Below are 27519 nucleotides of genomic sequence, written 5' to 3'. Positions count from 1 at the left end.
CGTTCTTCTCCTAGTGAGTATTATATTCTTTGATTACAGCTAACACCAATGCACTGTAAAATCAAGTAGTAAAATTAAGTACCTAAGTAATAATAAAGCGATTAAAGTCTGTGCGGAAAGAGAAGAGTCGTGGGATTTGAGGGCGCGCCAGTGCTGTTTTATGGTTTTTGCTATGCTGACAACACTGGTCACGTGATTATAGTACGACACTAAAGGTCATGATACTTGAATCCCTTTTGGAGCCTGGTGGTGGTATCGGCTCGTCAACTCAATCCTCTGATTTAGCGCAGGCACTAGTTTTCTTTTTAAAATACACTTGTTTTTATATCTCAGATACTAAAAAGTGAATGCGATGGACAAAACTGCTAAAACTATTTAAGAATCTGCCCAATACAACTGTAATTTTAGTACCAAACAAGATACGAGTCTCATTTATGTACTGCCTAATCTGTGCAGTCCAACAGTTATTAAAACCGGGTAGATCGGGTAGAAATTGGGCAATAGAACTGTAATTTTATCTGGGATATATTTCACCCATTGTAAACTTGACTTGTAATGTATGTGTACATTATTAATAATAAGTATGAATATGAATAAAAATAGTGCATAAGTAGGTAGGCCTTATTGGGGATATGTCCGGTTCTCTCATCTCACGATATTTTACTTCGCCGAAAAGTCACTGCTAAATATGAAATATAATTTCGTAACTAACAGAACCTACAAATAAAGAAATATTTTATTAGAAAAAGTTTTATTCTTTGTAATCGAAGTCTGAATTAAAATATTCAATGTCACTTATGTTTGAGCTAGCTTCAAAACAACCAGGGACACTCATAGAACTATCTTCATCTGAACTGGATGTGCTTGAATTCGGCACGTAGATTACGAATTCTTGTATATCACCTACTTAGCGGTCTTTTATTCGAGATACCGTAGGTACTTTTACACAATCCTGAAAAAGAAATTACATATAAATATGCATAAAATGGCAAGTATCAAGACTATTTGTCTGTTATTTTAAAGATCATGAACGACCTGCATATTTATATGAAAATTAATATATTTTGAGTGAATATACTTACCGATTATGTACCGGAGACAAGTTACTTAGAAGGCTTATTAAATAGGTAATTATTTAATATTAAATACAACATCAATACCCGCGAATAGCGGAAACACGTTCTGCGACTTTTTGTAAGTCGATAGTCGGCTTTTAGCCGTTTTCTTCCCGCTGACAAAACCGAACAATGTTAAATATAATTTTCCTTGTGGTTTTATGTACGGCTTTATCGTGTTTTGAAAATATTTTATACATAAAACTTGCGGTTTTTGTTAATAAAAATATACATTGACAGAAGTTTGTTTACTTTTTACAAGACAGGTGTCAAAGGATTGATTGCCATATAAAATTTAAAATGTTAGTTCCCGTTTCTGCCACGACTCTTCTCTTTCCGCACAGACTCTAATAAGCTACTAAGATAGTAAGTACGTGTTTACATTACATCGTAAGTTTGTATTAAATTCAGTTTGGACAACATTACCAGTTCACAGTCGAAGGAGATGTGAACGAAATGAACGAAACGGAGTGTATCTTTTGTTGTTGGTAGTATTGGTAAAGAGCACCGCTCTAATCCCGCCGACGCCCGCCATTTGTGTTTGCTGTCAAAAATACAGACGGATGTCGTGAATATTTTTTAAGGAGATTGTAACACACTTAATTTAGATATTCTTATAAGTTAAGTTTATAATTTAGTTTTTACCACCATGTCTTTAACACTCGATAAAGACGCATTTTTCCGACGTATGAAAAAGCTGTATTCTGCGTGGAAGGTGGGTTACATTTCGTGTGTTCCAAAATACACCGTTTACGGTAAGATTTAATCAAATTATCTATTTCACAGAGTGCTGCAGCCGACTCAAAAAGCGAAGATGCATTGGGAAAAGTTGATTGTATCGTCTCATGCGTTGGAGTTGACGAGGAAACACTTTACAGCAAGTCGACAGCATTACAGGTTTGTAATTGTCGAGTTAAACGCTGGCTTCTTTTAATTGTATTTAGAAATTGCGTCGTGTGATTAAGGTGACCTCGCTAATCTCGCTATATGCGCAGTTAGTTCTAAAATTTGGTTATTTCAATACAGTTTTTTCTCTTATAAAATGGTGTGTACAAACTTGTGCGCGAAAGCCTATTGCGCACGTGCCTTCTCTGTTCTGTAGCTGACGAATCGTAGCGTGAGACAGAGACGGCACATTTGAGGTTGAAAATTAAGTAAACAAACATGTAAAATTCAACACCATTGACTTCGCATATCAGGGCCTTCAATTTCAATTATTTATTTATTTTTAGTGCTAAAATACATAATCAAGTATTCTGAACATAGGTTATATTTTTAAATATATAGTAAATTCTGAAAAAAAAAAACATTTGCTTAGGGAAAGTACTAACCCCAGCACTTGTAGCAGTCAAAAATCTGTTTTAATTAGATTGATATACAGATGTAGAATATATTAGTAAAAAAGTCTGGAAATATTAAATTTGAAGAAACACAATAATAATTATGTGCTATTCAGAAAAGAGGAATTTCACTCAAACTTTTACACTGTCCAGGCGAAACAAATCTTACTAAAAATAGTAAAATTATTGAATAACCGCTAAATGAAAAAATATTAAAGCCTTTGAAGAGTTTAAAGGAAATCCTAACACATATAGTGTTAACTGCTAAGTAACAAAAGTATCACACAGATGCATGTCTGCACATTGCTCTGCATCCAATGTTATCGCTTCTCTACAAGATCGGCACTCCAAGGGACGCATTTATGCGTTAGAGGCAGCAAGTGAGATTGCTATCACATTCTACCGCATGGCTGCGTCCCTTGGAGTGGCGGGCGTTGGCCCATCGTGTAGAGGAGCCATCAAGAACGCCCTATATAGTATTGCTGTTGGTTTCTTTCACAATATTGCACAATAGCATTTTTTACTAGATGTTTGTAGACTTCATCAAATAAATATGCCATTTCAAATATGCTATTTTATATGGGAACTCCTCTCCCCAAATATGATACGATATAAATATTCATTATTACCCTCCAAGGTCAAAAGAAACATGACATACATCAAATGACAAGAGCTACACTATCGTTCGGCTGGCTACCCCAACGTAGTGGGGGGGTTTTGTCCAAACTGGTAGTCTTAGTGCTAAAGTGATCTCATCCAGACAACCTTTGTAAAGGATGTCAATTACTTGGTTTTTATTTAACTAATAATATTTAAGATCGGATTATCAAGAGCTCAGTATAATGCAATTGATCTATAAAGGTCTAGATTACAAACGGCCTAATCCTCCTTAGATCTAATCCTAATCTAACTAGACTAAGACCTATAAAAAATGTAAACAAGCTTGCCTTGGGCCATTGCATAATAAAATACAATGTTAATACTATTAGTGATTTAGTATGTGAAATTAGCTTGTATTTTATTATGAAATTGCCTTTATCTTGCTAATTCAATCAAATGAGGTACTTGAAACATTTTGTATCTATGGAATTACTTCAACTTATAATTTTCCAGACTTGGCTTTTTGGCTATGAGCTGCCAGACACAATCACAGTCCTCACAGAAGACGCTATGTGTTTCCTGGCCAGCAAGAAGAAAATTGACTTCCTCAAACCCATAGAGAATGCGAAAGAAGACTCAGATCTACCTCCGGCAAAGTTACTTGTGCGAGACAGAGTAAGTTTTATTTATTTATTTAAACTTTATTGTACAAATGGCGGACTTAATGCCTTGAGGCATTCTCTACCAGTCAACCAGTGGGTCAGATAGAAGACTTGTACTTGTCTTATAAAATCAACTGATATCATAGGAAAAAATCTTTAAAATTTGTATTTTTATTACTGTATACAGTAGCGGCAGTAACATACAAATAGGGTATTTGCGTGACTAGTCAAACCAAAACTATTAGCCACTATGGAGTTTATATGAAAAACAGAACAAGTGACGTCACAGTCACATACCTACCCATTATAGTTACAATCTGTCCGCTCTAACTCTTTCTTGGTTTCGTGGTTACCTATTTGGAAGGCACTTTGCACTTTGGAAGGCGCCAGCGGGTTATGGTCGAGGATTCTGTTTCCTCATGTTGTGAACTGACCGCGGGGGTCCCACAAGGCGGAGTGCTGTCCCCTTTACTTTTCTCCTTATTTATAGATGGAATCACGAAATCACTTGTCTCCTCGTATCACCTTTATGCAGATGACTTGCAAATCTACTCAGCGGCAAGCATAGATAATTTGGGTCCTTTAATATGCCAACTTAACCGGGATCTCGACTCTATCCGCGACTGGGCATCATCATTTGGCCTTATGGTTAACGCGAAGAAATCACAGGCAATTCTGATTGGGAGTCCTCACTTCATCTCAAAGTTATCTGAAGTGACAGTGCCAGAAGTTATCTTCGATGGAACACACATTCCTTTCTCTGCTACCGTCAGGAACTTAGGCATTGTCATTGATCAGACCCTTTCTTGGGGTCCCCATGTGACTGAAACCAGTAGGAGACTCTTTGCTTCGCTGCCCTCACTTCGCCGTCTCCAAAGTTTCCTCCCTATTCACACAAAAATAATGCTTGCACGCTCCCTTTTGATCCCACTCCTAGATTATGCGGATATCGCCATTCTAGATCTCAATGAGGAACTGCTTGGCAAGCTTGAACGTTTGCAAAATGTATGCATAAGATATATCTTTGGGCTACGCAAATTTGACCACATCTCAGCTTTCCGCTCCCAGCTTAAGTGGCTGCCCGTCCGTCGCCGTAGAGACATCCATATCCTCTCCCTTCTCTTCAATGTCCTGTTTTCTCCCTCTTGCCCTCCTTATCTCTCGGAGAGATTTAAATTTTTAGCAGACGGCAGCGGGCACCGACTCCGTTCCAGCGCGAACCTCTCTCTGTGTATTCCACCTCACAAACACCGTTCCTATCACAAGTCCTTCACCGTTTACTCAGTAACATTATGGAATTCTATACCATCTTCTCTTCGACAGTGTCAATCGGTCGCATCGCTAAAGGCGAATTTAAAAAGGTTATGGCTAGCAGACAAAACTTAATTTAAAGGATGTGCGCGGTATTGTAGGTTTTATATATATGTAATATGTATTATAGAAAATATATATATATGTATTTAGTTGTGTACATATGTATTTAATTGTGTATATATGTGTATATTTATAAGTAACTAAGAAACTTTTCGTTTTTATTATCATTATAATTTTCTTTTCTTGTTCTTTTATTTACACTGTTGGTACTGTACGGATGCCTACCGTCTCCAATTCTCCCTCAATTGCTCAAAGGTTAACTGGAAGAGATCCCTTAAAGGGATAAGTTCGCCTTTGTACTAATGACCAATGTTATTTTTCCTGTTTTGTTTTGATTTTTGTACAATAAAGTGTTTTACTACTACTACTACTACTATAGTTCTATCTTATTTATAAAATAGAAATTGATTCAATAATAACTCTTTTTCTAATTATTTTCGGTTGTTTACTTCATGGGGTGATATCATTTATTTTAAAATACAGAACATCCCTATTATAAATAAGACTCACCACTTTTCTAGTGAAATTGTTATTTTGGATGACTAAACATTCCTTTAACAAATATGTCCTAATTCTCTTCAGACAGATAAAGACAAAGAAAACATCAACAAACTTATACAGGAGATGAAGAAATCAAAAAATGGCAAAACAGTAGGTGTGTTCATCAAAGATAATTTCCCCGGCGAATTCTGTGAGAGCTGGAAAGTGGCGCTCAAAGCCGAAAAGTTTGAGAATGTGGATGTCAGCGCGTCATTCGCTAATCTCATGGCTACGAAGGAGGATTCAGAGATCATTACAGTGAAAAAAGCGTGTCTGGTCACAGTGGATGTGTTTACGAAGTATTTAAAAGACCAGATCATGGAAATTATTGATTCAGACAAGGTGAGTTGTGAAGATTTGTGAAAGGAATTGGGTTTTTAAAAATTTTACTGAACAGAGGAAAAGTTTTTCATTTCACATTTTCAACCTACGGTACCTATCTTTTCATATATTTGTGAGCTGTGGTCACCTATAAGTGGCTAAGCATCCTTGTTCCTATGTAATTGTGTAGATGTCTTATGCGTTGGTGATCCTTAAACAAAAAAAACAATTATTAAGTCAATTGAATAGTCATTTCTTCATTATACAACAGTGCAGCATAGAAAAGCTTCAACTCTAATAAAACTACGGTCTTTGCAGAAAGTAAAACATTCAAAACTAGCTGAAGGCGTCGAAGCTGCGATATCAGACAAGAAATACGTCACAGGCGTCGACACAAGCCAAGTGGATATGTGCTACCCCGCCATCATACAATCCGGAGGCCACTACAGTCTCAAATTCAGTGCAGTCTCCGACAAAAACCATCTACACTTCGGTGCAATAGTGTGCTCTCTAGGCGCTAGATATAAATCTTACTGCTCTAACATAGTCCGGACGTTGCTGGTCAACCCATCGGACGAGATTCAAAGCAATTATAACTTCTTGTTGAATTTGGAAGAGGAGGTGATGAAGAAATTGGTGGCCGGAGCAAAGTTGTCATCAGTTTATGAGGCCGGGCTGGAACTGGCTAAGAAAGAGAAACCGAATTTGGTTGATAATCTCACAAAGTCCTTTGGGTGAGTAATAAGCTGTGTATGGTGATTGAAAAAACAATCTAACTAGATAAAATAAATGCCTATAGAACTCTCTCTCTGTGGTCGCTACCTCATGACTGAGGATTGTGGTTGTTGGTGATCTATAGATCTAAGAACAAAGATGATATAAATTTATAAACTAAATACAAAATATTTTAACAAAGAAAATAATGGTTTATTGTCAATTCTTTACTAATATCTTTTTTTTATCAAACTGCACAACGGGACTTAATCGCGTATTTAAGTTTTAAGATTTACCTCCGACGTTTCGAGGACGGCGTTGTCCCCGTGGTCTCGGAGAAAGCCCGTTGTGCAGTTTGATAATGTTTAATAATCGTGAAAGTTTAAATCATTATCTTTTTTTGTTCTAGGTTTTCGATGGGTATAGAATTTCGAGAGAGCTCCATCGTCATTGGACCCAAGACGAATGTGGTGGCTAAAAAGGGCATGGTGTTCAACATCAACATCGGGCTTTCCAATCTCACAAACAGTGCCGCCACTGATAAAGAAGGAAAGGTAAGGATTTAACTTTAATACACCTACAAGGTTTAAAGTCATTTACTTCAAGTTTGGAAGCAAGAGTTCCGACCATTATGACCTTTACGACCGTGTACTTGTGTATCGTTTGCCAACAATTAGTATAGACAGTCAATACCTAAGCCGCATACTCGACGAGTGGCATGGGAAGTAGGCAGAGACGTAGAGTGGCCGCTCTACTCTTCATCGGCCACCATACTGCCCTGCATTCTTCCCTCACTGCTTCCCCTACCACTCGTCGAGAAATGTCTAGTAGCACGGACAGGACTTGATGAAATAATGATGTTTGTTTTAATCGGTCATTAGAAAATTCTGTTCTCGATTCTAAAATTATCTATCACTATCGCTTTGCAGACATACGCGCTGTTTATCGGAGACACGGTCCTTGTAAACGAAGAACAGCCGGCATCCCTCCTCACACAGTCGAAGAAGAAAATCAAAAACATCGGCATCTTCCTCAAGGATGACGATGAGGACGAGGAAGATGAGAAGGAAAACAAAACTGAGATACTTGGTGAGTGGCGCTGAGATTGTGTGCGAGTGGCTTATTATGGTTTAGACCACGGGTTCTTTACCTTTCATGCGGCTAAATCGCTTCTTCGTGGTTCCTAAGTTCCATACAAATGAAAAACCCAAAATTTGTCACTGAAATTTGAACCTATAGCGCAGGGAATAGAGTTGATTTTTACTTGTTTGAAATTTTAATGGGAAATACTATAGGTAGGACTTTGGGCCTTAGGAGGATTTGGCAATCACAAGTGATGAAATCACTAGACAAAGCCAACATCGAAATGAATTAAAGTAAAGATCCCGCATCTTTACTCGTCGTAAAAATATCTCGTATAACCACCAACTCTTTGGAAGTTAACTTACTTACAATGAAATACAGTCAATAAAGGTTGTTTTGTCTATACAGGGTGGAAAGAGAAGTCGGGCCCCGGAGGGAAACTACCTTAAATCCTTAAGTTGGCTCATTTTACTTAAAGGAGACATTCCTTTATTTTTAAAAAGAAACAAAACTGCATGCAAAGATTTTCTAACACTTGCTTGCCTCGCCCGGGACTCGAACCGACTAAAAAATCCAAAATATAAAAACGCGCAATTTTATTCTACTAGTCGATACAGTTAATGATGACATTCCTCCAAGAAACATTAGGTCTTACACTCGTCTGTCGTACAAAATATCCATAAAATCTAATATTTAGTACTTAAGATTTTTTTAGACAAGCCAAGTTGAAGAAAAAAAGAAAAATACTTTAAATGCAGTTTTGTTTCTTTTTAAAAATAAAAGAATGTCTCCTTTAAGTACATTAGCCAGCTTAAGGATTTAAGGTAGTTTCCCTCCAGGGCCCGACTTATCTTTCCACCCTGTATATTCGCGGTTTAGGCAATACACACTTGCGACTCTCACGCAAAGGGTACCTACGTTTGTCGATTGTCTCTTATTTGATCTATGAGGATGATTTATAATTGCATAATTGTCTTATTTTACACTGACAAATAGTACCTTTTGATATTTAAAAAAATCTGAGGCTGAGGCCTAAAAATGGGTGTACATATATCATAAGTTGTTGTGTTCTCATTTCCTTTTTAGCAACCATACGCTTCGTATTACAAGATGACTATTCATTTCTCATTTTAATTTGAATAATAATTGGGATAACAAAACAGACATCATTGTCGAAAGTACAATTTTTATCTTGATATTATTTACAGTTCAGGGGTTGTAGCTTTTACCAAAGCTTTAACATATATTGTTAAAGATTGTACATTGCATTAACTAAAGCTGTGTGATTTATAATGTTTTATTTACTTACATGCAATCATGGACGGATAGAGAACGGAGGTGAGTTACTCGACTATACTACAAACCCCATATAAGCATGAGTCAGTTGCACGGCGTGTAACCCAGCGAATTCCAACACGCAAAATACTCCATAACAAGCTTGTCAGTAATCACACACTCAAGAGCAATGAACGTGGGTCAGTTAGTGTGGATATTTCCAAACAAAATTACTAGTTTTATTGTTCTTTAGTATGTTAAGGTTAAGGGCTCCCCCTCATCTGGCGTTTTTCGAGCGTCGGCGTCTACAATTCTATGGCCGCTGCTCGACGCAACGTCGACGCAGCGTCGACGCAACTGCGCAGCGACGTCATTTTCCATAGCGCTGACCAGACGCCGACGCTCGAAAGACGCTAGATGTGGGGGGGCCCTAAGACCCACCGAGAATCAATGTAACCAAAAATCATCAGAGCCTTTCCTAAGTCCAGAAGAGAATATTTTTTTAATAGATTATAGTCTGTATCTTTAGGTATTTAAATAAAAGTAAAAGGCTTAAGGACCCATTGAGGGTAGATTTTGTTTACTTTTATTTAATCTTTTAACCGCCTGCAATTTTTGATCGAGCGTGCTCGTGTCGCCACCGACAGTAATTGTACTACGCAGAGTAAGGTTGGCATAGTTACGGGAGTTATAAATGTGCTGTAAAAACCAAATCAGATCTTTGTCTTATTTATCAGACTGTGGCTAAATGAGCTGGATATGTAATGTCTTATATATCAGACTCTGGCGGTTAAAGGGTTGAATACCTGAAGATACAGAGTATAGAAATGAAGCACGATTATCATTTTTATTTCCCCTGCCACAGACTTGAAACATAGCCAATAGATTTGTAATATCATTCAATTGCCTTATTTCATTGCTTCTAATTCAAATACATCTGCAAATATTAATTCCACAAACAAATTACAGGCAGAGGGAAACGCACAGCCGTCATCGAGTCGAAGCTTCGCACAGAGCACTCTTCAGAGGAGAAACGTAAAGAGCATCAGAGGGAACTAGCCATCGCTCTAAACGAGAAAGCTAAAGAGCGACTCGCGAAACAGTCTGGTGGGAAGGATAATGAGAAGATACGGAAGAGTACGGTGTCGTATAAAAGTGTCAGTCAGATGCCGAGGGAGAATGAGGTGAAGGAGCTTAAACTTTACGTTGGTAAGTACATTGTTAAGATTTTCGACTGTATCATTGACTGATTGAGTTCGAAACGCAATGGGGGTTCGCACGGTCTGCAGCGCAGAGCCACAAGTAATAGAAAAAGGTAATGAGGATCGGAGGGAGCTCGCGATAGCTCTAAACAAGAAGGCTAAGGAGCGTCTAGCGAAGCAATCTGGTGGGAAAGATAATGAGAAGATTCGAAAGATCATGGTGTCGAGATCATTCTAAAAAATTTCTGATATAACCTTCCAAATTTCAGACAAATATTTTGAAATAACCAGATAACATATCCCGTGTCATTTATTTGGCATATTTGTCTTTACAGATCGCAAATACGAAACGGTAATCCTGCCCGTATTCGGCGTGCCCGTACCATTCCACATCTCCACCATCAAGAATATCTCCCAGTCGGTGGAGGGCGACTACACGTACCTGCGTATCAACTTCTTTCACCCCGGCGCCACCATGGGAAGGAACGAGGGCGGTAACTACGCGCAGCCTGACGCCACATTCGTTAAAGAAGTGTAAGTTTAACAAGCCACAAGTTTACACAGAACGATCCGCCTTGCGAAGAACTTGCCTCGGTCGGGCATTCATTTGCCTCTGTCGAGGCACGTCTTCACTCTACACCAGCGAATCTGTCACTTGCGGCACGCGAGCCTCCCTGGCTATTTTGTATGTAATAATGTCAAACAACAATGTATGATAAAGTCACACATATTAACAAAAGTGCGGCCCGCGCTCGGAGTAATTAACAATGGAGCCGCCATTAACAGGCGTTCCCCTCTGTCGAAAATAGACGGCCAATGGTCAACCACATGTCAACCATATCTATGGACTGACGTTTATCTGACATGACGTACTTATACATTTGATGTGCCCCTCCCCCGCAAAAAACGGCAGACTATTTTGTACCGATAATTTTAGACATGGCGTCTCCGTTGGTTATATCCTCTAAGGGCCCGCGTCGACTTCCTTAACTACTATGTGGAGTATGTGGCCCTTGGCTGCTAAAAGGTTTCCGACCGCTGCTCTACACGGACCGAGCTGCTTCTCGCGGCAATCTCGTCCTAGCTAGCTTTATACCAGATTATCTGAAGAAATCTTCTACTCGTCATTGAATCTTCGACCGATGGAGGTCAGTAGCGAGGAAGGAATTTTTACTTCGCGGCCGAGTGTTTTTCTTGATAAAAATACTGACGCGCGCCCAATATAAATCCTTCGTGCATTCCTATAAGGGGGCATTCCACGAGACTGTCGCTTACATAACGCTTTTGACTTGTATGGCAGCTACCTCAATAAAATACGTGAATCACGAGAATATACTGCCAATTCGTTAGCCAAGTCATGAAATATTACCTGATCCAATATCGCTTACTCAGCATTTCCAGAAGTATTAGAAGAATTGCGTTATGTAAGCGACAGTCTCGTGGAATGCCCCTAAGGTTCACCGTAACGCGCCGCACACGATAGATGTGGCATTAAAAGTGTTAAAAGCATACTTCTAAGATTTTTTTTAAATTACAGCACATACCGCAGTACAAACACGAAAGAACCCGGCGAAATCTCCCCACCATCGGCCAACCTCAACACCGGCTTCCGACTCATCAAAGAAGTCCAAAAGAAATTCAAAACAAGAGAGGCAGAGGAACGCGAAAAGGAAGATTTGGTCAAACAAGACACACTAGTATTATCACAGAGCAAAGGAAACCCGAAATTAAAGGATTTATACATAAGACCGAATATAGTTACTAAGAGAATGAGTGGATCGCTAGAAGCGCATACAAATGGATTCAGATTTACATCAGTGAGAGGAGATAAAGTGGATATACTGTATAATAATATAAAGAATGCGTTCTTCCAACCGTGTGACGGAGAAATGATTATATTGCTACATTTCCATTTGAAACATGCTATTATGTTTGGTAAGACTTCAGTAGTTTAATAACAAAACCCGTTTTTAATTACACAAACAGGTCTACCGCGATATAATTTCATTGTTTTACCTTAAATTCCGACGTTTCAGTCAGTGTTTTTCCGTGATCACAGCTGGTGCAAGTTGCAACTCATTTTCCGTGACCACAGCTGGTGCAACTCAGCTGAAACGTCGGAATTTAAGGTAAAAACAAAGAAATTATATCGCGGTAGACCCGTTTGTGTAATTAAATATGTGTACAAAACGCGAGAGTTTAAAGTGTTATAAAACCCATTTTATAAGTTTAAATCGGTTTAAAAGATCTTAACTAAATAAGGGCAGATAATTGTTCCCTTGTCCTTCGAACCAATATTTTGCCGTGTCGTTTTGGGGCGAACTTAAAAGACGCAGTGGTGAACTAGTCGACATTTTATTTCGCTATTCATCAAATGTGCTGAGAGATGTGGCTTACTACTCACAAAACATCTTATAACGTTGTTATACGTGTATGCCTAAAAATAAAATGTATGTGCTTGCCTTTTTACTATGCACCGCTTACATTTTCAGGCAAAAAGAAACACGTAGACGTCCAATTCTACACAGAAGTGGGTGAGATCACAACAGATCTTGGCAAGCACCAACACATGCACGACCGCGATGACTTGGCGGCCGAACAGAGCGAGAGGGAATTACGGCACAAACTCAAGGTCGCTTTCAAGAGCTTCTGCGAGAGGGTGGAGAATATGACCAAGCAGGAGATTGAATTTGATACGCCATTCAGGTGAGTTATGTCTCTTAGGCCCACTTGCACCATTCCACTGATCCGGGGTTAACCGGTTAAACCTGGAGTTACCATGATTACCGGTACAATTTGACACTGGGTTAACGGTTTAACTGCTAAACCCCGGAACGCCCGGGGTTAGTTGGACGGTGCAAGTGGGCCTAAGAAGAATATTATTTTGACGTGTAACATAACCTGTTTGCAATAAAGCAATTCAGAGCTGTGGCATGCGCTGAAGGTTGAGTTCAAGACTTTGTTCAAGTCTGCACACTTTGTTTATATTCGAAGATCTTATATCACTTATATATTGTTATGGCAAGATGACAAATCTATGGTTGCCAATGCCGCTATTGTCCGTGCTCCTTACGCTGCTAGTCCTTGACTGTTACTACAGATGTTCAAGAAGTGCGGAAAGTTTCCATGAAGTTAATAATTATATAAATTTTCGCTTATTTGCTACAGTAACTATACTACTGACGGAAATGGCTTGATGAACTTTATCTACCATATCTGTCAAATTTGCAGTTACAATATGATACTAATCGTTTTAGTAGTGTTTCCTGGGCTTCGGTTTCATTAATAGAAACGACTATTTTTGACAGAAAACTGTACCTTAACCCCCTGTATTAAAACTCAAATCCCTCCACAGAGAGCTGGGCTTCCCCGGCGCACCATTCCGCAGCACGGTGCTCCTGCAGCCCACCTCCGGCGCCCTTGTCAACCTCACCGAGTGGCCGCCCTTCGTCATCGCACTAGAAGACGTGGAACTTGTACATTTTGAACGAGTGCAGTTCCATCTCAAGAACTTCGATATGGTGTTCGTGTTTAAGGATTATGCGAAGAAGGTGGCCATGGTCAATGCTGTGCCTATGAATATGCTGGATCATGTCAAGGAGTGGCTCAAGTGAGTAGCTCTATATGTGGCCTTTCTTTTAATCCTAATCCTAATAATAAAATCATCTTAACGTTTTAATTTAAATGTTGACGCTCTTTGCTAACCTAACTTCGAGTCCATGGTATTTAAGAAGCTACCCTAGTAATGATAATATGTTTGAAGAGTTTGAATGATTTGCCGAATAAAGCGTCATCATTGTCATCAAGTATTTTAAGATTAATATATTCTATTCAAATTTTTTGATTGCCTGCACTTCTCGGGGCAAAGGCTTTCCTTTACGACCCCATAGGAGCATTTTACAATAGAGTTCCATATTATTTACTAAGGCAGCATCATTGCCACATTCTTGTGTGTGTTCGAAATAAGCAAATAGTAACGAATGAATAGACAATGAAAATACACACTTACAGGTAAAAAAGTATATGTAAGAATTCTTTATTAACATAACGAATGTTTATTTCCAGTTCATGCGACATCCGCTACTCGGAGGGCATCCAATCTCTCAACTGGACCAAAGTCATGAAGACCATCACGGACGACATCGAGGGCTTCTTCGACAACGGCGGCTGGTCCTTCCTCGACCCTGAGTCGGATGAAGAGGGAGCAGCGCAAGTGAGTATCGACTCTATTACCCATGAATTAGGGTGCATTATGTAGGCTTTACATCAAGGCACGAGTGAGCAGTGTCTTGCTAGGCTAGACTCAAAGCAATGTTTATTACGTTCCATATTTAAATGGCAGCGCCGCACTGCACCTTGAATCCGTGGACTGTCTCGACCATCGGCGCAGCCATTTGAATATAAAATTAAACTACTGAATAAAAAGCTCAAATTCCTTTGAGTCTGGTAAGGCGCACCTCCACTCCAGCACACAATGCACACGCTTTTTTCCTGACAAAGACGTCTTCGCATAACTAATTAAAAACTTCGCTCGCTTAGGGTGGTATTCCACCTGTCCTATTTCTTTGTCCAATGTGTATTTTGTCTCATATGTTGCTTAATGGGAGAGTGAGACGCAATGACATCGGACAAAGAAATTGGACAGGTGGAATACCAACCTTTGCGACTTCTACTGCTGACTACGTCTAAAAGGGCCCACTGATTAACAGTCCGCCGGACGGTATCGGCCTGTCAGATAGAACAAAATTTTGACAGTTCCGAACAACTGACAGGCTGATACCGTCCGGCGGACTGTTAATCAGTGGGTCCCTTTAAAGCACAACTGCCACATACTTATTAATTACAACAAATGGCGCAGCCTCTTTGGGACCTGATTGTATCTTTCAACACAAGTAAACCTTCGTATTTCCTTCTTCCTCGCGTTATCCCGGCATTTTGCCACGGCTAATATGGGAGCCTGGGGTCCGCTTTACAACTAATCCCAAGAATTGACGAAGGCACTAGTTTTTACGAAAGCGACTGCCATCTGGCCTTCCAACCCAGAGTGGAAACTGGGCCTTATTGGGATTAGTCCGGTTTCCTCACGATGTTTTCCTTCACCGGGTACCGAGTTGGTACGAGCCGGGGTTTGAACCCGCGACCTCAGGATTGAAAGTCGCACGCTCTTACCGCTAGGCCACCAGCGCTTAGAAGTAAACCTCCGTATGTGTGTTACAGAAAGCGGACGAGGATTCAGAAGAGGAGGACGACGCGTACGAGCCGACCGACGTCGAGTCGGAGGAGGAATCCGAGGATGATTCCGAGTACGATTCCGAGGCTTCCGACGTGTCCGACGGCTCGAGTGAAGGCGACGGTAAGATTACCACCTTTCAACTACTTCTACTACGCATATTTCTTTCTGGTTCTGATATTACAACATTTTACATACAATAAAATATTTTTTCTGGCATTATTTTCTTCATGTCACTGTAAATGTCATCTTAACCCTTCAAATCCATTGAGTTATACCTATATTACTTTATAAAGACGGGCCTTACGGGCACTAAGAGTGGTATAGTCAGACCGTAAAAAGTCTGCAGCGATTTTGATAGCCCACGCAGTGCAAGTGTAATTTTAAACGTCAAACTTCTATGAAATTATGACGTATACATAACACTTACACTGCGTGGGCTATGAAATCCGCTGCAGACTTTGTTTGGTGCGACTATACCAGTTCAGCGGTGTAATTTTGGGTGTCACACACGTATTCGAGCCAATTCCAATGTCCCCCTTCCTTCCTCCTTTAACGGCCATAAGGGTGACTGGCATTGCACAACATTAAACACTGTCACTTGGAAATAAAGTTCAAAATCGCTTGCTTAAAGACATATCAAATTAAAACAGTGTAAAGCGAACAATAAAGTACCACCAATACAAATTGTAAATATAAATGTTAATTTTACAGAGGAAGAAGAGGAATCCGGCAAAGACTGGTCAGATTTAGAGCGCGAGGCCGCCGAGGAGGACAAGAAGGAACGCAACTACGAGCGCGGCGACGCCGAGTTCGACCGCAAGCGCAAGGGCGGCCGCGACATGGCGCGCTACGACGACAAGAAGAGAAAGCACGACAAGAACCACAAGAGCTCGAGCTCGAACCATAAGAGCTCGAGTTCGAATCATAAGAGCTCGAGCTCGAATCACAAGAGTTCTAGCTCCAATCACAAGAGCTCGAGCCATAAGAGCCCGTCGAAACATAGTAGCAGCAGGTAACGTTCAAAATATTACTCATGTAGCTAATATACAAAGCCAAGTTTGTCAGCAAATGCAAGGGAGGCCGCGACATGTCGCGCTACGACGACAAGAAGAGCAAACACGATAAGAACCACAAGAGCTCCAGTTCGAACCATAAGAGCTCGAGTTCGAATCATAAGAGCTCGAGCTGGAATCACAAGAGTTCTAGCTCCAATCATAAGAGCTCGAGCCATAAGAGCCCGTCGAAACATAGTAGCAGCAGGTAAGGTTCAAAATATTACTCATAAGTAGCTAATATACAAAGCCAAGTTTGTCAGCAAATTCAAGGGTGGCCGCGACATGTCGCGCTACGACGACAAGAACCACAAGAGTTCGAGTTCGAACCATAAGAGCTTGAGTTCGAATCACAAGAGTTCCAGATCTAATCACAATAGCTCGAGCCATAAGAACCCGTCGAAACATAGTAGCAGCAGGTAAGGTTCAAAATATTACTAATGTAGCTAAGATACAACGCCAAGTTTGTCAGCAAATGCAAGGGAGGCCGCGACATGTCGCGCTACGACGACAAGAAGAGCAAGCACGACAAGAACCACAAGAGTTCGAGCTCGAACCATAAGAGCTCAAGTTCGAATCTCAAGAGTTCTGTCTGAGTTTGCAAAACATCGTCTTTTAGATGGACACTAGTTAACAGCTCAGAACCTGTTGTTACGTATAACTTGTTGCGGAAAATGTTTATGCCACACAGATTTCTGAGAGGGCCGTTTATGCTAATGAGTTCAACCAAATATTAGGCCTTAACATTTTTAGGGAACCTGTTTTCTGTATGATCCCACTACGCATGTATACAATTAGATTTTCGCAGAGGCGCATTCGCCAGATCTAAACGCACCTTACAGTACAGTCGGCAACGAATACACTAAGAAACATATACATTTTCTTTCCAGTCCATCAAAGAACCGCGACAAGCACCACAAGTCGTCCCACCACGAGCGCGACCACAAGTCGAGCAGCCACAAGTCCAACGGCGACAGCAAGCGCCACTCCGGCGACCGCCACAAGCGCTCGCGCGACGACTCGCGCGAGGAACGCAGCTCCAAGAAGCAAAAGTGAGAACTTGTCTACTCTTATAGATAGATAGATAGAATACTCTTCCTGCCTGCCTTCCTGCGGACCACATATGTCCAAAAGAAGTACCTACCTAGGGCGACATATACTGGAACCCTATGAGGTACAGAGCATTACGGCCCAAAGAATCTGGAATTTCCTGGATTCAACGAGCATTAGTAGTGAACTTTAAAGGGCCGTCACAATAGATCACAGCTTGGTCGAAGCGGCACTCGAAGGCCCACAACACCCCCCAATAATAATAATAGGATACTCTTTATTGGCACACCTCAGTAAAAAGATACAAAAGAAAAGTACAATTATCCATTATTAAGTCTTATATTCATTTTTGAACTCACCTAACGAACGTAGTGTTTGAAATAAAGAAATCGTCGAGGCGTTCAAAAAACTTCACACGTACGCCCCAAATTCGTTGGCACGAGCTAGCTAATATAAACCGTACTTGAAAGCACGAAGATAAGGTTCCTTTGACAGCCTACGCTATTACACATTCTTGGCTAAGGTTATTTTGTTCTTATCCTTCTGAACGCTGTCTGTTAAACCTAAGGGCCCCTCCACATCTGGCGTCTTTCGAGCGTCGGCGTCTACAATTCTATGGCCGCTGCTCGACGCAACGTCGACGCAACTGCACAGCGACGTCATTTTCCATAACGCTAACCAGACGACGACAGACGCCGACGCTCGAAAGACGCTAGATGTGGGGGGGCCCTAAGAATGTCACTTACCTTACCCTTACGCACACGCGAATACCTCTAGCATAAGCTAAAAATATAAACCGTACTGTAAACGTTGAAGGTTACTTTCACATCGTACGCCATAGCGCTTATTAGCGTCCTAGGCGCCACGGGCACGACTACTTACGACGCTTTTAACCCTAGGATTACATCGACCACATCGCCTTTTCCAGACATGGTAGGATTTATCGACCACATACGCGTCAATATAATTTCAACTGTAGCATTCAGACTTAAGGTTTAAATTTGATTGCACATTCGGGAAATGTGACTTTTCTTCAAATTAATCATCACAGCTGGATGAATAGAAAATTTGGATTTTTTTGGGAAAACCTTGTAAATTGGTGCAACTTGGAAAAGGGTTAACCCCTCGATCGCCAGTGTCAAAAATTTGCTACTGAATTAATAACCAAATTATTAATTTTATTACAGTCCAAATTGTCTGGGACGGATACGGGACAAGGCAGTTGAGGGGTTAAGGGTTGTTAGCGTTGAAAGGGTTAATCTTAAAAGTTGATTTATAAGCATAATTGTATTGCTTGTTTCAGGAAATAAGAAGTGAAACTGTCTCAAGTAGCGGAGTTAAACGGGTCTCAATCCACGCACGACTCGCGTCTTAATTAATTTTACTGTTAGTTTACCATGTCCGTCTGTATGTTCAAAATCAGGTTGCCTGTTTGTATGTATGTAGATTAATTCGATTCCATTACTTTAATTTATAAAAAATAACACTTGAAATAAATGTAAGATTTTATTATCATCATGTTTTATTTCTCTGTCAATGACGCGCGAAAAATAAATAACAATAAGTTATCTAACAAATTTCGTTAACTGATTTAATTAACTTATCACAAGCGCACTAAATTCTCATAATTATTTGTACATTATTTACAGCAAAAATACTTTTCTACAGTTTTGTAGATTAAATATATATACAGAACACGGAATTCTGTAGCTTAGTCGAAACAATCTGGCATTTGGGACTATAAATAAAATTATTTATACCATCGTCCTGTATCGTAACTTGTAATTCGTAAACATTATTGCAAATAAAAAAAGAGTTGATGTTATTACATTCAACTTTTATACTGTTCTTTTATAGTGTTCTATAGAGTTGGTGGTAATTAAATGCCACATATTATCATGTCAAAATTAAGCTCTCTTTACAGAGAATATAAGTTACTTATACAGTTGTGACATTGCCATTTAAGACTGGTGCAAAACGTCCACGTCAATTATAACTTCTACAAATGTATTCATAACCTCACTATAAAATCCGTGTTCTTATTTTTCTAAGTCCGTCTCTTGAGCGGCCACGACGGGCCCCCTTGGTATAACCGTGATCCCCGGCAATTTATTGACATCTATATTCTTTACGGTGTCCTTTTGGTCCTGTCCTTCGCCGGCGCTCCAATACTTCTTATTGACTAACATTAGTAACATCAGTGCTGGCAGGTGTATCAGAGAGAACCTGAACAGTTTCCTAGAACTACCGCTGTCGGATTTCTTGTAGAATTCGTAGGCTGAAACAAAAGAAATAAATGAATTAGCTATATTTTCAAAATAAGGTTATACATGTATAAACGTTTTCAGCAGATGTAGGCCTAGCACAGGAGGGGCTTGACAGTATCTCGCCCATGAGATAGACTACCCGCCCTTTTTTAACTGTGTTAATTAGAGGGACGACGGGCGAGATACTGTCGCGCCAATCTTGTGCTAGCCCGGAAGAAGTATAAAATTACTAAAATAAGCTAAAACAAAATGTAAATATCTTTTAAAATGTTCTCGACAAAAGTGTGGATACAATGTTGGGCACTTCATGTGCTAGATTATTTTTACTGCTATTTGTATGGTAAACAATAAGGAATATAATTATTAAGAGTTGGTTTTCAAGTAGGGACATCTAATTAGGGTACCTATTTTTAAAGATCCCAATGAGTCGAAGTATATATCCGTAATTTATTTAATAGTGCGATCAACTGATGAAAGAGTTATGTTATGACTCGACAAAATATCTATCATCGGCCAGTACCCCACAGCTTGCCAATAAAAACTGTCGTGAGTTATTGGCAAAGAGCCGATAAGGAACTAGGGTCGTTATAGAGTTGAATTACCTAGGTCAAAACATCTATCATCGATATCTCATCACAAAAAGTATGTAATATATGTGCGCAACACGTGTTGGGCTGCTTTATGACTGTTATTTGCCATCTATACTCTGAATAATAACAATGCGAATAAATGATCCATTCACACAGTCAAGTTTCGGAATAAAAATAAAATAAAGTATTTGTATACGCGCTAGATTGCGCTATATCGTATAGTAAGAATCGTGTAACACTCTATTTATTTATTTCTTTTAAGAAGATTTAGAGAAATAAGATTTTTCTTGAGAGAATGACCCCCCAGACTCGTAGATTTTATTTAGTTTACGAATCGCTCGTTAGATGGCACTGTTCCGTGCAGTAAATATCCTGAATCGCGCTATTAAGATTTTTCTTGGAACAATGACCCCAGACCAGCGAACTGATATACATGGAAGTATTCTGTCCGCTCAGTTATGACCCAACGTAAACTATTCGATTGTAGGCGGTGCTTACAAACTATTCGATTCGCAACATCAGTTCGTCCGAGATGACAGTCAGTGACAGATGGCTAAATTGATTTATAAAAACAACGTTTTTTTGTAATTAAAAATGTCTTCATGTGTCGTGAAGTAGTGAAGAAGTTATTTTAGTTTATACCAAGGATAGTGGAATCACTTTTCACTTGTAGTAAACAGATAACTTCAGTAAAATTTGGAATAAACATGACGATTTGTTTTCAATACTACCGTGCTAAGCTAAAACGTAACAACTGCATACGACTTTCATAACAACATACGACTTTTTAAATTGCGAGGATAATAGGGATGGTGTTATGCCAAATGAAGTAGACTATTTTATTAACTTGTGCTTGGTTTAGGTATTTTCTATATAATTATAAATGTAGTAATGAATTCTTTCTTACAGATTTGTATTTTCCTTTTTTATTTCATGAGATGGAGCTGTAAAAAAACTACCTAATTATTTCAAATTAATAATCAAATTTGATATTATCATTTTACATTACTTTCCATTCAGATTCCCACAAGATGCCATTCGCAGAGAACTATGGAAAAAAGCTGTCCAATTAGAGAGACATGAAATTAAGTGGAGGCCTGGAAAGATATCTACAATATGTTCTATTCATGAGATATAACTCGTGAGATAATCATACCCGGTCTCCTATATGTAGATACACTTCCACTGAATTAATTTAATAAATACACACGTTATCTGAAAATGTTGATCATTCGAATCCACCCTCTACCGTCACATATATGTAGGTTCTCTCTCAAGCCATTTCCGTCAGTAGAAAAGAGCGGCAAATTTAGAAAATGTAAGCGCGCGAACGGGCGTAGTCCCATACAAAATTTTAATTTTGCACCTTTTTCTACTGACAAACTTGCTTGACCGGCTATATAAAATATTTCCATTGGAACTGAAAGTGGGGATTTATTGTGACTCCGCCTATTCAAATATTTTTGACCCGATTCGTGTACCCATGTAAATTTTGCAGGCTGTATAGCCAGTCCGAATTCTAAGATCAAGTTTACCATACATTTACAATGGCGTACTTGATCTTAGAAAAACGGACAGACTATACCTGAACGTGACTTCGCACTGCCATACAAATTGATAATAAAATATACAAAATACTTATTATAGCGGAATACATTTATACAACAATGATATATTTACTTATGTTGAGTTAGTCTGTCATTTCATAACAACATTTTAACTAGTTATCTTTTAATCTGCATTAAATTATTATACGTGAATTATTTGACTGGTTCTTCAATGTATGGCATAAACCTATCCCTGTCCAAGTCATATTCTAATCAAATATGAACCGCAAACTCTCAGCGGCCAGTACGTACAGCAAGAAGGTTATTAGCGGATTAATGTCGCTGATTGGTAGTTAATGACATTATATGCATTTCATCTACACTTAGCTATGTACCATTAGTGTAATAAAGATGACTATTATTTTGTTTACCAGCTTTGATTACAGGCTCTGTAAACGCGTCGTCTTATTTAAATGTAGGCGTAATTTTGTATGTGTGCTAATTTGGCCCGAGAATTTGAACGGTAATGTTCCTAAAGGCGGTTTCCATACTAAATATATGCGTTCACTGCCCCAGACTCGCACAAATGTTATTAGTTTAAGAATCGCTCGCTAGATGGCGCTGATCCGTGTAGTGAAATTCCTAAATCGCGCCATCAAGAGTTTTCTTCGGATAATGAACCCCGGACAAGAAGCAAATCGTCGACTCGTCGTGAACACGCAACAACGCAACTTTAGGGCTTATCTTATAAACCATAAGGTTCATTTCAGAAGTTGCGAAAACATACCTAAGTACATAAAGTAGACGTTGAGGGGCAGCGACTCCAACGCGAACCACGTATTGGTGACGCCGAGGTAAGAGGATGCGAGGCACGTTGCGGTGATCACGCCGGTGTGTCGGAGAGCCACTCTTCTGCATAATGCTGTAACAATACTCTAGGTCAGGCGTGGCTCACTCCGCGATTTCCTCGCTAGGTAGCTAACAGTACATCCGTTCGACCCCAATTTTGGGGTTTGCCATAAGCCGCGCGTGGCGCTGTCGCCACCTAGCGGCCATATCTGTCCTGATCGTAACAGACGCGTTTTATTAGAGAGTGAGTCTTCTGAACCTAGTACTATTATTTATTCTGTGTCTAGGTTTAATTTTGTGTATCCAATGTCAAATACGATTCGCTTTAAGGGTGGTATTCCATCTGTCCAATATATTGGTCCAAGGTGTGTTTGCGTCTCACATTTTGCTTAATGAGAGAGTGAGACGCAATACACATTGGACAGGTGGAATACCACCCTTAGGTAGGTTTTCCAAAACAGCGTGAAAATGCAGGTTATTTTCGTTCTGGAACCAGGGCAGCGCGCCCAGTGCAGACCGGCTAAAGAATAGTAATATCTAGCCAGGGTCCGAGACAGCCATCATTCTATATCCAGCTCTGGAGTACTTAGGGCAGAGGTTCTAGATTCCAGAACTTAGCGTTGAAGAAAGAGAACAGTACAACATTAAGGGTCCATTGCACCAAACCATTTGTCACTGTTGAAACATGACATGAGCTTCAGTGCCCGACAGCTCCAATAACCGATATTTTCAACCATAATGTCATAGCAATAAAGTTGACAGCCAGGTGTCTTATTGGGTCTTAACATGTCGATTATTGTTGTGAGTTTACGCTATGATTTGTATCGATATTTCATAGTTCACAGTCGATTGCCGGTGATCAGCCCACCAATTGTGGTTGGTGCAACTGACCCTAAGTAAAATGTTACCAGGGTCCGTGACAGCCATCATCCTGTAGCCAGCCCGGGAGTAGTCGGGCCGCAGGTTCCAGGACAGCGCGTTGAAGTGCGGGAACTGCCACGAGTACAGGATCACTCCCAGCACCAGCGCGCCCGCGTCCAGCGACCCCGTGCAGCCCGCCCAGCCCATTAGCGGGGGGGTCACACCAACTGGTGACTGATAATATCTCACCAGGGTCCGTGACCGCCATCATCCTGTAGCCAGCCCGGGAGTAGTCGGGCCGCAGGTTCCAGGACAGCGCGTTGAAGTGCGGGAACTGCCACGAGTACAGGATCACTCCCAGCACCAGCGCGCCCGCGTCCAGCGACCCCGTGCAGCCCGCCCAGCCCATTAGCGGGGGGATCGCGCCCACTGGAAATATGGTATAGGCACAGAATAAATAATACTACTAGGTACAGAACTTACAAAAGGTTCACACTCTAACAAAACGAGTCTATTACGACAGATATGACCGCAAGGAGGCGCGAGCAGGCGTCCGTTCTGTAGCGGTACGCGGCAAGTGACGGCAACCACTACTGCTAGACACCAAAATTGGTGTGGGCCGGACGTACTTGTAGCGTCGCGCGCACATGCACAGAAAGAACCGCCTCGCGTTGAAATTGCCGCGCCAAGCAGCTCGATCGTTTATACGGCTCTAACGATTTCGATGAAATTTGCTATATGGGGGTTTTTGGGGACGAAAAATCGATCTAGCTAGGTCTTATCTCTGGGAAAACGCGCATTTCTCAGTTTTTATATGTTTTCCTAGCAAAGCTCGGTCTCCCAGATATAAATGTGTAAGTTATACTCATACACATAAGGAGAAATACAGTAAACAGACCAGCAGCATTACTATTTAGTGCAACTAACCCACAGATCCCAGCCAAGTGTTAAGTATGGACATCCGCTTCATCGGTGTGTAGACAGACGTGTAAAGTATAAGGTTGCCGGCGCCCAGCGCAGCTGTCAAAGGGTTGACGCCGAATTAGAGCAACAACCAAAGACATATAATTATAGTAGTGCATCATACCCACAGATCCCAGCCAAGTGTTAAGTATGGACATCCGCTTCATCGGTGTGTAGACAGACGTGTAAAGTATGAGGTTGCCGGCACCCAGCGCAGCTGTCAGAGGGTTGACGCCGAAGTAGAGTAAGCTGAGACCAGTCGTGCTGGTGATAGCCGCGAAACCCGCTGCGTGTATTGGCCTGATGCAAAGAGTTATGACATTAGTACCCGTGAAAAATAAACTAAACGTCACTGAAGCTCTAATAACCACTAACCACTGCCAAAAATTAAACTTTTTCCAAAAAAAAATTGTGCTGCGGCACGAAAGGTTGTTTAACCCTTTGAACGCCAGACGGCGCGCGAATATGCCGTGCCCCAGACGCCAGGCGATCGTGATTATTTAAGCGAAATTGAACTTTACGGAGTCTCGCGTAAATCCCTATTGAACTGGCGAAGCTGACGGCTGTAGCCGTCGTTAATTGGCGCCCTCGGCAAGACTTTCCGATGACGTCCACAGCCGTCTGTGGCGGTCGATGGGTTAAGTTAGTACGGAACTTATTTAATTACACGAGCGGGTCTGCCGCGATATGATTTTTTCGTTTTTACCTTAAATTCTGACGTTTCAGCTGAGCTGCACCAGCTGTGGTCATGGAAACACCGCTTCCGTGACCACTGCTGGTGCAACTCAGCTGAAACGTCGGAATTCAAGGTAAAAACAAAGAAATCATATCGCGGTAGACCCGTTCGTGTAATTAAATATGTGTACAACACGCGAGAGTTTAATTCTTTATTCCTTATTCAGACAAACACTAGGTATAATTTTACAGCTGCAGGATACCAAGACACTTATATTGTTAATTCATAGTCAGTAGCATAAAGAAACATCTCGAATGTTCAATTAAACATCTTTAAAATGTTATAGTTCGGAACTTACTCTAACAGCCCCTTGACCAGCACTCTATTCTTTGTCCTAGACATCTGCGCGTCGAACGGTACTTCATGGAACTGGTTGATAGAATTAGCGGCGGCGGACACTAGCCCAGTGCCCGCGGCGCACAGCGCGAACGTGGTCGGGCAGAACGGCGCCGGCGCCAGCGCGTAGCCCGCCATTGATGTCATTACTACTAGAGCTGCAACAACCAATCATGACTTTCATGCGGTTTTCACCTATCAATAGAGTGATCCTTGAGGAAGGTTTAGGTGAAGCTGGGGTGGGTCGATAGTATTTATATATTCCGGGAATCCCGGTTTTCGGGGGCGAAAAATTGATGTAGCTAGGTCTTATCTCTGGGAAAACGCGCATTTTTGAGTTTTTATTTGTTTTCCAAGCAAAGGTCTCCCAGATATAAATTAAACAAATCTAACACCAAACTTACATGTTAATCTAAACTTGGAAAGCATCATGCAGTACTGGCCAACATTATTGGTCCTGTCATGAGCCGGGGTCTCCTTCCACACTCGGGTGTCCTCATTCTTAGCCTTCTTCGCGGGAGTTGCCGTCTGACTCTGTGTTGTGAGCGGCAGTTTGCTCTGCCAACTGTTTGACGTTGATATTCTAACCAACTGCTGTGATAACGTACCATTCTGAAATTAAAAAGATCCTTGGTTTGAATGAATCTATACTAAAATCTAAATGGTTTAATAATACTCATAATAGCCTTTATTGCCAAAAACTAAAACGGTATTACATTATATATATATATAAACAAGTTAACTTACAAACTAGCACATTTGATTGTCCGGATTAGTTAATAATACAAGCTAGTATAAATAAACAGGTAAATCAAACACTTTATAGTATACAGATAAAATGTGTTACTTATTCAATTATATCTAATAGGTATTAAATTTTCCTTATTTTATGTTGCACATATTATAAGAAGAAGTATGTTACAGTTCAGTAAATTGAAACTGCAATGTGAATTACTAATTGCTTATCCTATTGGTATGATTCATATTACATACTTACACCTATTTTCATGAGCACAGACTTAGTAGATATTCCGGCCACTCCATGCTTAAGGCAGAAGGTGCAATGGAGCACCTTTATATAAGACATGTTGCCCTTTTTAACGATTCTTCACGTCAACATCCTGAAAAAGAATAAATATTTACTATCGCAGAACGCTAACAGCAATTTTATTATAAAGTATCTGGGGACTGGGGAGTACTCTTAAATTCACAACACAATAGTGCAATTATGTGGCTTATGAATATTGAGATCATAAATATGCTTTTGTAACAACTTTGTAAAATAATTAAACAATAATAGTAAAACCAATCGATAAATAGCGATGGAGCATTAGACACTACACACATTCACTCACACAAATTGTTAAAATTAGACGTTAAATAAAATTTCTTACTTATAAAGAATTATGCGACAGTTAAGATGTTATATAATATAGTGTTTGTAATCAATTTTTAAAAAAGTTAGAAGAAAAATTGATTTTATAAACATTTGAGGTTATTTAGGTAATCATGAAGGACGAGGGCGACACGATAAGAAAAACGTCACAAAATTAGTGACAGACCAAGATTCAAAAATTTGTGTGAAAACGTGTTGAAAACAAATAAATTGCATTGCTACCAACTGACAAAAAAAAATACCAAAGTTATAAGGCTGGTATACACTTAAGGCACAACAACATTGTCTGACAGTTAAAATAATGGCAACATTTAAAAAGATTCGTAGTGATACCAATTAAATTTTCCATGATTTTGGGTAATATTATTCAGCTACAACGGGGTAAAATACATTCACTACACTCGCCATCAAAA

The 27519-nt window shown here is 40.1% G+C and overlaps 2 protein-coding genes across 2 annotated transcripts; one reads left to right on the top strand and one right to left on the bottom strand.

The window, feature by feature from the left end:
- Positions 1 to 1636: 1636 nt before the first annotated feature.
- LOC134664974 (FACT complex subunit spt16) lies at positions 1637 to 19074 on the top strand. The gene is made up of 17 exons (XM_063521725.1): positions 1637 to 1830; positions 1902 to 2012; positions 3569 to 3730; positions 5674 to 5973; positions 6271 to 6686; positions 7076 to 7220; positions 7596 to 7755; positions 9994 to 10233; positions 10562 to 10760; positions 11764 to 12161; positions 12719 to 12932; positions 13582 to 13836; positions 14292 to 14439; positions 15444 to 15579; positions 16171 to 16471; positions 17402 to 17563; positions 18865 to 19074. Exons 1-17 carry the CDS (start codon positions 1765 to 1767, stop codon positions 18869 to 18871), a joined length of 3420 nt encoding a protein of 1139 aa, XP_063377795.1. The 5' UTR covers positions 1637 to 1764; the 3' UTR covers positions 18872 to 19074.
- LOC134664981 (protoheme IX farnesyltransferase, mitochondrial) lies at positions 19055 to 27262 on the bottom strand. The gene is made up of 8 exons (XM_063521735.1): positions 27105 to 27262; positions 26708 to 26831; positions 26115 to 26322; positions 25673 to 25868; positions 24763 to 24938; positions 23925 to 24104; positions 22753 to 22887; positions 19055 to 19839 (listed from the first exon to the last, which is right to left on the bottom strand). The coding sequence occupies exons 2-8, from the start codon at positions 26795 to 26797 to the stop codon at positions 19601 to 19603; spliced, it is 1224 nt and encodes a 407-aa protein (XP_063377805.1). The 5' UTR covers positions 26798 to 26831; positions 27105 to 27262; the 3' UTR covers positions 19055 to 19600.
- Between the last annotated feature and the right edge of the window lie 257 nt (positions 27263 to 27519).

This window comes from Cydia fagiglandana, chromosome 6 (genome assembly GCF_963556715.1).
Source record: "Cydia fagiglandana chromosome 6, ilCydFagi1.1, whole genome shotgun sequence".
Classification (NCBI taxonomy): domain Eukaryota; kingdom Metazoa; phylum Arthropoda; class Insecta; order Lepidoptera; family Tortricidae; genus Cydia; species Cydia fagiglandana.
This window is presented reverse-complemented; position numbering and strand designations above follow the sequence as displayed.